Below are 15041 nucleotides of genomic sequence, written 5' to 3'. Positions count from 1 at the left end.
GTGTTGGGATTACAGGTGTGAGCCACCATGCCGGCATATGTTGCTTTTTTATGTATTTAACCATTTGTCTGTCTTCCCTTGGACTATAAGCTCCACTAGAGCAGATGCTTTGTCTCCTTTGTTCACTGTCATATTTTCACTTGCCAGAGGCTGTCATATAATAGATGGCCAATAAATACTCGTCAAATAAATAAATATTTCTTGTATTTTTAAAATACAAGAAAAATTTCTTAACATTATTTTAAGTTTTATCTTCCAGAGTAAAGTCCTAATAAATACCTTTCTTCACCATTTAATATGGAATTTTGGCTTCCTTTATAGGTGGATTTATTTAAGTGGCCTTTTCCTGTACCATTTATCTTTGTCTATCTTGCCTATTTCCTTCCTTAGATTTCCTAGATTAATAAGCCATGGATAAGGAAGTGAGGGCTGTGCTGACATGATTTGTTCTTGGTTAACCCGAGCTGGGTCATGGTGATGAGTCATTTTTCTTCTCGGGACACAGAAGTACTCTCTCCTCCTTAAAATCCCATTCTAGAATAGTGTCTGCAAAATGTTATGCTCATTGGTTTGCAGGGTATAGAACTTTCTTTCTTCTTCCCCCCCCCCTTTTTTTAGCAAAGGCCATCACTTCAATAAGATCTTTCTTCTTCTTTTTTTTTAATTTTTAATGAAACACTGCACAAATTTGCATGTCATGGTTGTGCAGGGGCCATGCTAGTCTTCTCTTATCATTCCAATTTTAGTATATGTGCTGCTGAAGCAAGCACTCTTTCTTCTTTTTATTATTTATTTATTTATTTATTTATTTTTGAGATAGAGTCTTGCTCTGTCACCCAGGCTGGAGTGCAGTGGCGCCACCTTGGCTCGCTGCAAACTCCGTCTCCTGGGTTCAAGCAATTCTCCTGTCTCAGCCTCGCTGGTAGCTGGGACTACAGTTGCACAACACAGTGCCAGGCTAATTTTTGTATTTTTAGTAGAGATGGTTTTACCATATTGGTCAGGCTGGTCTCAAACTCCTGACCTCAGGTGATCCACCTGCCTCAGCCTCCCAAAGTGCTGGGATTACAGGTGTGAGCCACCACACCTGGGCTCTTCTTTTTAGTGGAACACTTTTTCCATCTCCAGGATTCCAGCACCATCCTAAATATCTGTAGGTCCTCTAAGACTAGAGATATACACTGAAAATCTCCTTCCTGGATTCTCTAGGTGCTGTGGCCTGTAATTCATCTGGGTCAAGAGACAAGTTTAATTCAATTTAGACACAAATAAAGGTTCTCATTAGAAGGGAGCGGCCACATTGGAAGACAATTTGGCAACACACTGATGTCACTGAATCGCTGAATTAAACAGATGCCTCTTTAATGTGGAGGCTCTGATCCCTTTCAAAGAACTGGCTTCTATGGACCCTTGAATTCTTAGAACCAGTCATTTGGGGTTAAAAAATATTGTTGAAGGGTTTCTGGTCTACCTTAAAATTCTCTTCCACCTTACTATGTGCCATGATCCTTAGGGGTCGCTGGGAAGAGAAGTGAGAGTTGGCAGGAAGACCTACAGAGCCAGCTTTCCTGCAACACCTTACCATGAGGGCTCTGGGGAGAGGTCAGACATTTACCTGTGTGTGGCCTGCCAGGTGCAAGTGGTCTGCCAATAGCTTTCTGAGATTAATTTGAGACTACATGCCATCCTAAAGGGGCCAGCCAGCCACTCCTCACATCTCCTCCACACTCTTGCCAATCCGAGATGTCTGCATTTTCATATTAGGTCACTGTTTTCATGTTTAGGTGTTTTTTTTTTTTTTGGCGGGGGGGGCACCTTGCTAGTGCAGGGGATGTGGGTGGGGTGTGGTGGCTGCGCACCCATGCATGAGTCCCTCCCCACACTGCTGCAAGCCTCCTTCATGTTAGTTTTAACTGCTGGCTCAAACTTATAAAGGCTATGTCAGCCAGGCAGCACATACCCCAGGCCTGATCCCACCAGTCGCTTCCAGTTTGCAACCTCTGACCTGAAGTGCCACATAAATATCACTGGTGGAGAAAGAGGGGATGCTGGTTGTCAGTTTCTTCTGACATCGACACCAGAGTGTGATGTGAATGCAGATTCATTCTTAGTCCAGACAGCAGTTTCTGTTCTAGGAGTTAACAGATAGTTACGAAGCATTTAATTTAATTTAATTTAATTTAATTTATTTATTTAGAAACAGGGTCCCTATCTGTTGTCCAGGCTGGAATGCAGTAGTGCAGTCTTGGTTCACTTCAGCCTCAACCTCCTGGGTGCAAGCAATCCTCCCATCTCAGCCTCTGGAGTAGTTAGGACTACAGGTGCACACCACCACACCTAGCTAGTTTTTGTATTTTTTGGTAGAGATGGGGTCTTGCTATGTTGCCCAGGCTGGTGTTGAACTCCTGGCTTCAAGCAATCCTCCCACTTTGGCCTCCCAAAGTGCTAGGATTACAGATGTGAGCCAGCACACCTAGCTCACAAAGCATTAAAAAAAAAAATTGGCGTTGCAAGGAATCTTAATTTAAATGGCATTGAAATTTGACAGAAAGAGTCTTAACTTCACAATGAGGGATTGATGTGGCTGCTGCTTTGGGGCACTTTTTTTTTTTTTGAGTCAGGGTCTCACTTTGTCACCCAGGCTATAGTGCCATGGCACTTCCTTAGTTCACTGCAGCCTCGAGATCCTGGGCTCAGGGGATCCTCCTGCCTCACCCTCCTGGGTAGTTAGGACTATAGGCAAGCACCACCACATTCCGCTAATGTAAAAAAATTTTTTGGTAGAGATGTGGGGAGGCTCTTACTATGTTGCCCAGGCTGATCTTGAACTCCTGGCCTCAAGCGATCCTCCTCCCTTGGCCTCTCAAAGTGCTGGTATTACAGGTGTGAGACCTGGCCTGGGGCTCAGGTTTCATGAGGGCCTGTCTCCCCAAGTAAAGGACTAGGAATTTGTCATCTACATGTTTGGGACCCTCAAACTGGCCCCAGAAATAGTGCATGCATATAGTAGGGGCTGAAAAGTGTACTGAATTAATGTTGCTTTCTGCAGATCTAGATCTAAAAACAAAAAACAAAACAAAAATACAAATGAATTAATGTTGCTGACCACTTTCACCTGCAAACTTCACTTTAAAAACATTAAATAAAAACTCTTGGCTGGGCGTGGTGGCTCTTGCCTGTAATCCCAGCACTTTGGGAGGCCGAGGTGGGTGGATCAGGAGTTCAAGACCAGCCTGGCCAACATGGTGAAACTTCTTCTCTACTAAAAATATAAAAATTAGCTGGGTGTGGTGGCAGGCGCCTATAATCCCAGCTACACAGGAGGCTGCAGCAGGAGAATAGCTTGAACCTAGGAGGCGGAGGTTGCAGTGAGCTGAGATCACGCCACTGCACTCCAGCCTGGGTGACATAGCGAGACTCTGCCCACCCCCCCCAAAAAAAAACTAAACTAAAAAAAAACCCAACTCTTTGGCTGAGCGTGGTGGCTCACCCCTATAATCCCAGCACTTTAGCTTAGCTACTAAGTACAGGTAAAAAGTGGTAAGGCTGTGGGATTGAACCAGGGTTGGGATTATGCCAAGTGCTTACAGTGGTCGTGGAGAAGCGTGAGGGAGTTGTGGTTGACTGCAGTGTGGTGATTTTAATGATGGACAATGGAATCTAAGCTAGATCAAATGGGAAGTGCGGACATAAGAGGGTGAGGGACTGTAAAAGAGTCTAGGGAGCCATGATGAAGCCCTGAATCAAGGGTTAGAAAGATGGGAATGATTTGGAGACTGTACTATAGGAAAATCCACTCGTCCCTGCTGACTGGGTTCACTGGGACTCTCAAACTACAGGTGGGTCCTCAGCGCAGCCGGGCAATTATATTCCCATGGTCAACTCAGTCACCAACTCTCCCGGCAAGCTCTTTCACAAAGCCTCTCTCCTCCAACCTCCAACGCCCTCTGCCCCACAACCTCTCATTCTCAGCTGATGACGTGGCTCATTACTTTGCTGAAAAAACAGAAGCAATCAGAAGAGGCTGATCATCAGGCTGATGGATCTCCTTTGTCTCCTCTGATCCTAGCTCCTCAATGTCCACCGAGTCAATTTCTCATACACATGCTCAGAGTTATTACATGAGCACTCACTCAGAACAAAATCCAAATTCCTTACCATGACCTAAAGCATCTCCGTGATCTACCCACATGCTTGCCTGTGATTTCATCTCCCTCCCTCTCTCCCTGGCTGTCTCTGTCCTACCCACATGGATCTCCTTGCTTTTTTGCCAACACCCAAAGCATATTCCCACCTCAGGACCTTTGCACATGCTGCTGCAGTCTCTGGAGTGCTCTTCCCCCAAAAGGATATGTGGTATGCTTTCTCATTTCTTTCTTTCTTTTTTTTGGGACGGAGTTTCACTCTTATTGCCCACGCTGGAGTGCAATGGTGCCATCTCGGCTCACTACAACATCTGCCTCCTGGGTTCAGGTGATTCTCCTGCCTCAGCCTCCAGAGCAGCGGGGATTACAGGCATAAGCCACCGCACCTGACCAGTATGCATTATTTTAAATTTATCTTTAAATTCCACAAAACCATCATAAACATATTCTCCTTGTGAAAAATACAAACATTACTGAGAAACTAAGTTTGCTTTGATCCCCTGCCCCCATCCCAGACAATCCTAGGCCACTCCTTGCTCCCTTTTTCCCAGAGGTAGCCACTCTTTACTGTGTATAAATCCTTCCAGGCCTTTTGCTATGCATTTATATGCACTACATATGTGCCAATAGGGAATATATACAGTTGTCCCTTGATATCTCTGGGGGATTGGTTTCTGGACCCCTGCAATGCTAAAATCTGAGATGTTTATGCCCCTGTAGAAAATGGCAGTGTTTACATATAACCTACGTACAACCTCCTGTATACTTTATTTATTTTTTCATTAAAAACATTTTTTTTTTGAGATAGGGTCTCCCTCTGTCACCCAGGCTGGAGTGTAGTGGCATAATCAGGGGTCACTGCAGCTTTGACTTCCTGGGCTCAAGTGATCTACCTCAGCCTCCAGAGTAGCTGGAACTACAGGCATGTATTACCTACCACACCTTGCTAATTTAAAACAATTTTTATTAGAGACGAGGTGTTTTTTTTTTCTTTTTTCTTTTTTTTTTTTGAGAGAAAGTCTCACTCTGTCGTCCAGGCTGGAGTGCGGTGGCATCATCTCGGTTCACTGCAACCTCTGCCTCCTGGGTTCAAGCGATTCTTCTGCCTCAGCCTCCCAAGTAGCTGGGATTACAGGCATGTGCCACCATGCCCGGCTAATTTTTGTATTTTTACCATGTTGTCCTGGCTGGTCTCAAACTCCTGACCTCAGGTGATCCACCTGCCTCGGCCTCCCAAAGTGCTAGGATTACAGATGTGAGCCACCATGCCTGGCCTAGAGACCAGGTCTTGCTTTGTTGTCCAGGCTGGTCTCAAATGCCTGGCGTCAAGTGATCGTCCGTCCTGCCTCGGCCTCCCAAAGGACTGAGATTACAGGCATGAGCCACCACGTCTGGCCCCTCCTGTATACTTTATTATTTATATATTTATATATTTTGAGACAGGGTCTTGCTGTCACCTAAGCTGGGGGGCAGTGGTGCAATCTCGGCTCACTGCAACCTCTGCCTCCTGGGCTTAAGCAATCTTCCCATCTCAGCCTCCCAAATAGCTGTGACTACAGGCATGAGCCACCACACTTGGCGAATTTTTTGTAGAGATGATGTTTCACCGGCCGGGCGAGGTGGCTCACGCCTATAATCCCAGCACTTTGGGAGGCCGAGACGGGTGGATCATGAGGTCAGGAGATCGAGACCATCCTGGCTAACACCGTGAAACCCCGTCTCCACTAAAAATACAAAAAATTAGCCGGGCGTGTTGGCGGGCACCTGTAGTCCCAGCTACTTGGGAGGCTGAGGCAGGAGAATGGCATGAACCCGGGAGGCAGAGCTTGCAGTGAGCCGAGATCGCGCCACTGCACTCCAGCCTGGGGGACAGAACAAGACTCCGTCTCAAAAAAAAAAAAAAAAAGAGATGGTGTTTCACCATGTTGTCCAGGCTGGTCTTGAACTCCTGAGCTCAAGCAACCCACCCACCTTGGCTTTCCAAAGTGTTGAGATTACAGGCATGAACAACCATGAGCAGCCCCTCTTGTGTACTTTAAATCAGCTCTAGATTTCTTACCTGCAATACCTAATACAATGCAAATATGTACATAATTGTCATATACTGTATTTTTTTTTTTTTTTCTAGAGAGTGAGGCAGTCTCGCTTTGTTGCCCAGGCTGGTCTGGAACTCCCAGCCTCCAGCGATCCCCCTGCCTCAGCCTCCCAAAATGCTAGGATTACAGGTGTTAGCCACCACTCCTGGCCATATATTTTTAAATACGTATTTTTTTGCTTGTTGTGTTTTTTCCCCCCAAATATTTTCTATCTGTGGTTAGTTGAATTTACACATGTGGAACCTGAGAGGCTATGGAGGGTTGACTGTATACAGTACTGCCTGTGGTTTATTTATTTTTCTTATTTTAACTTTAGAAACACTATTAGGATTAACACTATAGCTGGCCCAGATCTCCAAAAAATAAGACAACAAAAGTCTGAACTGGTGTTCTTGAGCAGTTGGCCTATGTCTCATAGATATATTTTGCTCTTGACCTAAGCTCAAGCAGGAATGAAATTTGGAGTTTGCCATTTAGAATGGAGAGGATGGGGTTCTGCTAGCTGAGAAGCATTTATCGTAGTCAGGGCTGATCCCAGAGATCTCTGTTTATTTCAAACTCTGTCTCTCAGTTTATTCAGAGCTAGGATGTACCTGCAAAGTTGGAGGCTCAATTCCAAGTCACCAGAGAAGATTGGTGCCTCCTGTGTTCCAAAGTGACCCCTATGGCTATCTTGTTCCTGGCGTCATCTATCACTGGAAAACCAAAAGCAACTATGTCTTTAGCAAGGAGCTTTGAAACACCTCTCACAGAATTGCTGACTCATCCTTGATTTAAAGAACAATGAACAGGTCTGACCTTTTTAGAAACAAACGATGGCACTACCTCCAGGAGACGGGACAAATTTCCTTTGACAGTGGACTACAGTGCCAGCGTGTATGGGGTGGTGCCTTGCCCAAGGAGTAACCTTCTAGCCTAGTTTCTGATAAACCACCAGGAAGCAGGACTATTTATTTATTTGAGAATGGGTCTGGCTGTATTGTCCAGGCTGGTGTTGAACTCCTGGCCTCAAGTGATCCTTGTGTCCCGGCATCTCAAAGAGCTGGGATTACAGATATGAGCCACCACGTCGTGCCAGACCCAGGTTTTGTAAGGTGGCTTTGCTGATAGGTTCTCAGAAAGAAGCTCCTTTCTCAAGCAAATCTGTCCTCCAAACTCAGAGCTGATGGGCTACAGGCCTCCGTGTAGAACATGTGCACGTTCTGCATTTCTCAAGGGAAGGAGACGTGAGCAGCCATGTGCTCACCTGCTTTACCAAGGTCATCCTTTGCGTTCCCCTGACATCACAGTGGCCCTGACATTTCATAAAAGCACACACATGCCTCTTCAGTTTGGCCTTTTCGGATGCTGTGTCTGCCAGGCCAACTCTGTCTCCCTACTTGTTGATGGTGGGCAGGAAGTCTCACTAATTCATAAATTCTTGGCCAGAGTTTGCCCATCAACAGGGGTTACACTTGCCACCTCCTTAAATCCCAGCTCAATGCATTCTCCATGCTTCCTGGCTATTCAGGTAGGACCGCCGCACCTCTGTGTTTCGGTATGGGGCTCGCCCAGAGAGGCCGCAGCCTTCGGCAATGCATCAGTGCACGGAACCTCCGCCATTCCCAAGGTTCGCTCAAGGGGAGGAATGTGCTTTGGGTACAGGGTTTCAGCAAGTCTTGGTCCTGAGCTCCAGGGTCACTGAGCGTAGGCTTCGGAAGGCGACTTCAGCGTGAAAACACCCACGCCTCCCTACCACACATACAACGCGCCTCGGAGGAGGGCTGGAGAAGTGGACTCCGGAAAGCGGGAGGCTTGCGTTACGTAGTTGAGATATATCCGAGCTGCTAAGTTACAAGGGGGTGGGGGCTGTCCTATTTTGCCACCTTGGAGATGTGGAGGGAGCTGGGGTTTTGTGACGGAGACCTGGGTAGCTGGGACTGGCCGCGGAACGCGCGGTCGGGGCGGGACGGGGGCGGAGCGGGCGCTGCGCTGACGGCCGCGGCAGAAAGGGGGCGGCCGCGCCCATTTTTTCTGCTCCACCGCGGCCGGAGGGATCCGCATCGGCGAGCTGCGTCTCCCGGGTGTCGGCCCCGGCGGCTCCCCGACCGTACCCGGCTGTGGCGAGGCGGCTCCAGCCCAGCCTGTGGCAGCCGCGGCCCCTGGGGCGCTCCGGAGCCCACTGCGCGGCGCGCGTGCTGGCTGCCTGCATGGACGCGGCACTGAAGCGGAGCCGCTCGGAGGAGCCAGCCGAGCTCCTGCCGCCTGCCCGGGACGAGGAGGAGGAGGAGGAAGAGGGGATGGAGCAGGGGCTGGAGGAGGAAGAAGAGGTGGATCCCCGGATCCAGGTAGGGCGCGCGGGGTCGCCCCGCATCCGGGCTTCGCGAGGGCTGCTACGGAGGTCGGTGTCTACGCGTAAAGCCACTTCGCAGCCCCCAGTGACTGTGGTCCGGGGACTGGCGGCCACATAGGGTGGCAGGAGACGGTCTGTATGCCCCGTTTCATCGTCTCCACAATGAGGAGGCTACAGTGCCCGCGTGGATGCGGCCTGACTGTATTGCGGGGAGCCCCCCGCCGACCCCTAGCAGGATCGGGGGGTCGCCGCGGCGTGCCTGGCGGTTCGGGCGGATGTGCAACAAAGGGAAAAAGGGGGCGGGGGCACCATGGTATCCTCGGGGGTACCCCTGCCTGGCCGCGGCATCGCGGGCATGGCACGGCGTCCAGGCTCTGCGAGGAGGGGTCGCCCGCGTGGGCGCCGGGCGGGTGGGCGTTGCCCGCCCCTGCAGCGCGGGCTGGCACCGGTGCCCCGGGTGCAGAGTCCTCACTTGCCAAGGTGCCCGGCCTGAGCCGTTTTCCTTCTCTGATTCATTGTTAGCGAAATGAGCGGCTTATTGTCATCACTGGCTCAACGTTCTGCCTGGCCTGACATTGCTTAAAACCCTGCTTTTCGTTGTCGTGAGGTTGGGCATGAAAAGAAATCGGGGACAACTGATGCGCAAAGCTGACGCGTGGAGGCGGCGAGGGGATTGGGCTGGCTGGCTGTGCCTCCATTTCCAAGAGAGATGATTAAAAAACAATTTCCAAGCCGAGATCTAGGAGTGACAGTTTAACCTCTTCACCCCTAAGCAAAAAGCAGAGCAAATCCCTTTCTAAGGCCCGTTTTTTTCTACCTTTTCAATAAATCATTTTTTTAAAAAATTGCTTTTAAGCATGCTCTGTAATTTCTGGATACCTAATTGGTTTTTTAGTGCACAGATCAATTTAAAAGCTCACTAAACTCAGTGGTTGGGGTTTAAATGAATTGTTTTGTCAGGTTAGCAAGATAAAGATCAGGTGGAAAAAAAATCCTTGCATTAGGAATACTATTAATTAAAATGATTGGTTTGGAATAAGTCGTGTGTTATTGGTATGGGATTATGTTAGCAAGATCCTTTGTTTGCAGAGTAATGATGAGTTAAGTTCATGTTGGATACTTTTTTACAAAATGTCAGTTTGTAAATATTTATTGAAAGGAATGGGATTAAAGCTAGTTTAAAATGTCCAGCTAAGTAGGTTGAATAATTGGTAGTGTGAAAAGATTTTCACCCTTTACAGAAAAATAATTCTGGTGAGATAATACCAGAATTCTGCCCTTGATGATTTCACTGGGTTTATATTTTTGGCTTGGCCTTGCTTATTGTCTTTTACTGTTTTCTAAGCAAAGTTCTTGCTTAAGGCAGACGGTACTGTTTTGATTAGGCCATTAAACCATTTGTAACAGTTGGGGTTTACCTGAAATAGTTGACCTCTGACAAATTCCAAATGTCTCTGAAGACATTGTCAAAAGGGACACCCTCAAGAAAATGGTTTCAGAAATGCCGACATTCATTTGCTTTTCTAGTCAAGCCTCAACTGTTTGCCTTAAGAGTTAATTCTGATTCTTCCCTTTTCCTGCATATTGGGCTGGGGTAATTTTTCAGGTTATGGGCTGAGTTATATTGGAAACAAAAGACGGATCCCTTAAGTCTTTTTTTCTCCCTCTTTTCTTCACCAGGGAGAACTGGAGAAGTTAAATCAGTCCACGGATGATATCAACAGACGGGAAACTGAACTTGAGGTACAGAGAGCTGAGTTCCTGTTCTTGGTGAAGTGATGTCACTCGCACCGGCACAAGGCTGGTTAATTTTGTCTTCATAGCTGGAGGGTTATTGCTGGACGCCCCTCCTTGGGAGTTGAGCAACAGCTCCCTGACAGAATAAAATACACCACTGAGCTCAACCTGTGGGCGGAACGCATGTGGATCCAATTTCACATGTTGTTTTTCATTGTGGAAGCTCCATGGGGCCTAAACCAAGTCTGTGCAGAGCGTTACACAACGCGTAAGCCCCAAGTTTTAATGTGACTGAAAAGACAGAGGGGAAAATTAGCCGAACTCTTTAATGGAGAATAATGAATGAGCTCACAAAATCTCTTACATGTTCAGGGCAGTTCCTACCATTTGTCCTGGAAAGTGTTGTGTTGGTTTCCTCTGACTTCGACCATTTCTTGACTTTCCTGTCCTAATAACTCACCCCCGCTCCTTCTGCTTCCCTGCTCATTTCTTTATTGTCTGCTTGTGCATAGAATATAATCATAATGGTAACAAAAAGCTGTTTAGACTGGGAAGGCCTTTCCTGCTGGGAAAAATCTTGGGAGACTAAAACTTGATTTGGGTTTCATGTGCATTTTTCAACGGGAGTGTAAACAAGTTAGCATTCATCACAGCCTCTGATTAGTTCCCACCCCTTCCCAGTAGTGGTTGCTTTTACCGCCCATCAGCAAATTTCAACAACCACTGTATGTATTCAGGAGACTGTGAATTGACTGTCAGAGCCCCAAAGGGACTCTCAGCACAGTTTCCCAATGCAGGGAGCTGTTGGCAAAGTCTGTTTCTGTAGCAGGAGAAATAGCAAAAGTCAGTGGAAGGGACAAGAAGCACATGATCCCTAAGAGTGAGGGTGTGGGAGATAGGAATATAATCTACCAGGATTCACTGGCAGCCTTGATTTCTGCTGCATGCGTAGGCCCTGGAGTTACCAAATCTGGATGTAGCAATGTGAATTAAAAAGCCTGTTGCTCTGAGCTGTGTGAAGGGTTATCGCTAACCACCTCCATTTTCCATCGTAGGTATACAAGAGCATGGGCTGTCCTTCTCCCCAAGTAAAGTAAAATCTGTGTTTATTTACATTTCTTTCACTTACAAATTGAGTCTGTCTGTGATGTGGGGTAACTGAAACCTCTCAGGATCTCAGATTTCTAATGCATTAAACAACAAAACCCCTACCATTCCTATAGGGCTTTAGCATTTACAGAGTGTTTTTTACACGTTTTATCTCATTCCATCCTGTCACACCAGCCTAGAGCTATGCTGTCCCATATGGTAGCCATGTGCAACCTATGGCTATTTGAATTTAATTATTTTTTTTTTTTTTGAGACAGAGTCTTACTCTGTCGCTCAGGCTGGGGTGCAGTGGTACGATGTCTGCTCACTGCAACTTCCACCTCCTGGGCTCAAGTGATTCTCATTCCTCAGCTTCCTGAGTAGCTGGGACTACAGGGGTGCACCACCATGCCTGGCTAATGAGTTTAATTAAAATTAAGTAAGACTAACAATTCCGTTCCTCAGTCACAATAGCCACGTTTCAAGAGCCCAGTTGCCGCTATATTTAACAGTCCAGTTGCCACTGTATTAAACTGCTGTCATCATAGCATGTTCTGGCTTGGAGAGCTAGGAGGGTAGGGACTCTTTGCTTTCCAGATCAGGACTCAGAGGCTCAGCATCTTCTGGTACTATGACGCCTCAGAGGCAGGGCTCCCATCCTATAGTCCCAGGCATTTTCCAGATCTTCTCCAGTTCCTGCATTCTATTATCCCAGTGCAGTGGCACAATCACAGCTCACTGCAGCCTCAAACTCCTGGGTTCAGGCAACCCTCCTGCCTCATCCTCCCCAGTAGCTGAGACTACAGGTGCATGCCACCGTATCTGGCTAATTTTTCATATCTTTAAGCTTTTTTGTAAAGATGGGATCTTGCTCTGTTGACCAGGCTGGTCTTGAACTCCAGGCCTCAAAGTGATCCTCCCACCTTCGCTTCCCAAAGTGCTGGGATCACAGGCATGAGTTGCCGTACCCATCCTGGAAATAGTCTTTTTTCTTTTTTTAAAGCATTGATTGATTCTAATTGCTCACCTACTATGTGCCAGCCACTGTTCTGGGTAATGAACAAGATGGCCCACATCTCAGCCTCAAGCGTGCTTACTATCTTGGGGTGAAATTGGTTATTCTGTTAAACTCTTTAGCCCTGTCTTCTGAATCCCATTTCTGAATACACTTAGGTATTTGTGTGTCACAGGAAGCCACCGGACAGGTGTTTCCTGCCTGGCTCTGGAGAGCATTTGGAGCCGTGTGAGAGGCGAACTGGAGGGTGTGAGGGGGGGTGGCCAGGGCTGGGCTGGGTTGCTGGCTGGCCTTTTCACGGTATTACAACCAAGACTGACTCATAGAAATATAATACGGGCTACATAAGCAATTAAAAACTCCCTAGCAGACACATTAAAAACGAAAAAGAAACAGCTGAAATGAATTTAAATATTTTGTTTAACCTGGAATAGCCAAGACAGTACAATTTCAACGTGGACTTGCTATTAAAAAATTACTGATATTTTACATATATTTTTGTGCTAAGTCTTTAAGATCTTTGGCACATTTTACAGTTAGGGCACGTTTCAGTTGAGACTAGACACGTTTCAAGTGTTAGCTACATGTGGCACTGGGAGGCACAGGTTTAATAGGTGTTTTCTGTCACAAAGGAGCCAGGTGGGATTTCACCCTTTACACTGGGCACCAAACTGCTTGTCAGACACTGTTGGCCACTGCATTTATGTGGGTGAACAAGACAAAGACCTTGCCCTCCAGGAGTTTGTTTTTGGTTGGGGTGAGGAGCAGAGAGGGGGTAATAATTACTGGTGGTAATAGCTACAGTAAGAAATGTGCCAGAGACACTGGAGGGGCGCTGCTGGAGGACGCCTGAGCAGATGCCTGCAGGGGAGCCTCTGTTTGCAGAGGAACAGGTGGAGTGAGCCACTGGGGTGGTCAAGGGGAGTATGCCCAAGGATGGGGGGGCAGGAAAATGAGCCATTTTAATATACAGTCAAGTCTTGTTTTTTTCCTGAGACGGAGTCTCACTCTGTCGCCCAGGCTGGAGTGCAATGGCGTGATCTTGGCTCACTGCAACCTCTACCTCCCGGGTTCAAGTGATTCTCCTGCGTCAGCCTCCCGAGTAGCTGGGATTACAGGCGTGCGCCACCACGCCCAGCTAATTTTTGTATTTTTGGTAGAGACGGGGTTTCACCATGTTGGCCAGGCTGGTCTCGAACTGGCTGGTCTTGAATTCCTGACCTCGTGTCGTCGTTTCCCCCCCTCCCCTCCCCACCGCTGTCTCAGCCTCCCAAAATGCTGGGATTACAGGTGTGAGCCACCGTGCCCAGTCTTGTTTTTGTGGTACTTGTATTCCATAAAGTTGTGAACACGGAACCATTGTTGCAGGGAAAACGCAGGGCTTGGAGCAAGCCTGTGGCCACATTTTCATCAACTGATCAATATTAACCTTTTCAGTTTCCATTAAAAGACACTTTATTTACTATATACTATTGATTCATTAGCATGGAACTCAGGGCCACTTACCTAACATGTATTTTCTCTGTAAGCCACATCACAGCCTGCTTGTGCTCAGGAAAGCTCACTAGACAGCACTTCTGCACTTCCCTTATGGGCCATTTTTAACAGCAAGATCACCAAAGAAAGCACAAAAGTGTGAAAGACGTGGCACTAAGTAGACCATGAAAAGGACACTTGTTTACAAGATGGGTACTGAAAGGAGGAGGCAGAATGTCACTCCTGCGTATGTTGGTGAATGAACCTGAAAGGGCTGCGTGTATTGATTTTGGGGTTACACATAAATTTTAGTGAGTAGACGAATTCACAAGTATGGAATTGGCAAATAATGAGATAGTCTACTTTCAGGGCCCCCAGGGGAAGGTATTTTGCTGTCCCCATTTCCTTTCCCATTGCCTTTTGATTGCAATCTGGGGCGTTCAGCACCTCTCGTGATTTTTGTCTGATGAAGCTGAATTGGTGACCAGGCTTGTGGTAGCTGCTAATGTGCTCACACACTGGTGCAGTTGTCCGTGGGTAGCTGTAGACTGAGGTGTTGCTCCTGAGGCCCACATTTAACATCCCATTTCTTTTCTTGGCCATTTAAATTCCAGACTGCAAAAGGGCCTCTGGATGCCAGCCATCTGCCGTGTCACTTGGATGTCTGTCTCTTCCTGCAACCTGGGTTTGCCTCTGACCTTATTTGAACGGTGCTGGGTCCCCTTTGCACGCTGATTTATATCAGTGAAAGCCAACCTTTTCAAGCTGTTAAAGGAGGAACCTTTTAACCAGAGAGGCCTTGGATATAAGCCTGATGTTTTAAGTTAGGAAAATAAACATTTTCCCACAGATCCATTGATCAGTCAGCTTTATTTATTGAGACAGGGTCTTGCTCTGTCACTCAGGCTGGAGTGCAGTGGCACAATCTCGGCTCACTGCAGCCTCTGCCTCCCAGGTTCAAGTGATCCTCCAGCTTCAGCCTCCCAAGTAGCCGGGACCAAAGGCTCACACCACCATGCCTGGCTAATTTTTGTATTTTTAGTAAAGACGGGTTTTGCAATGTTGGCCAGGCTGGTTTCAAACTCCTGAGCTGAAAGCGATCTGCCTCCCTTGGCCTCCCAAACTGCTGGGATTACAGGTGTGAGCCACCA

At 47.3% G+C, this 15041-nt stretch overlaps 1 protein-coding gene and 1 non-coding gene across 5 annotated transcripts in view; one reads left to right on the top strand and one right to left on the bottom strand.

Moving 5' to 3' along the window:
- Positions 1-664: 664 nt before the first annotated feature.
- On the bottom strand, positions 665-770 carry LOC115836451. Its single transcript, XR_004031534.1, has one exon. It is a non-coding gene; the product is annotated as a U6 spliceosomal RNA (small nuclear RNA).
- Positions 771-8215: 7445 nt separating this feature from the next.
- SH3BP5 (SH3 domain binding protein 5) overlaps positions 8216-15041 on the top strand; it is a 77831-nt gene continuing 71005 nt past the window's right edge. For all 4 annotated transcript variants that reach the window (XM_012508502.2, XM_003265389.4, XM_030816844.1 and 1 more), the window contains exons 1-2: positions 8216-8568; positions 10254-10316. In XM_012508502.2, the coding sequence (XP_012363956.1) occupies positions 8431-8568; positions 10254-10316 (201 nt within the window). In that variant the 5' untranslated portion in view covers positions 8216-8430. The remainder of the gene's footprint in view (positions 8569-10253; positions 10317-15041) is intronic.

Source organism: Nomascus leucogenys, chromosome 8, assembly GCF_006542625.1.
Source record: "Nomascus leucogenys isolate Asia chromosome 8, Asia_NLE_v1, whole genome shotgun sequence".
Lineage (NCBI taxonomy): Eukaryota > Metazoa > Chordata > Mammalia > Primates > Hylobatidae > Nomascus > Nomascus leucogenys.
The sequence above is the reverse complement of the archived record's forward strand: the minus strand, read 5'-3'. Positions and strand labels throughout refer to the sequence as shown.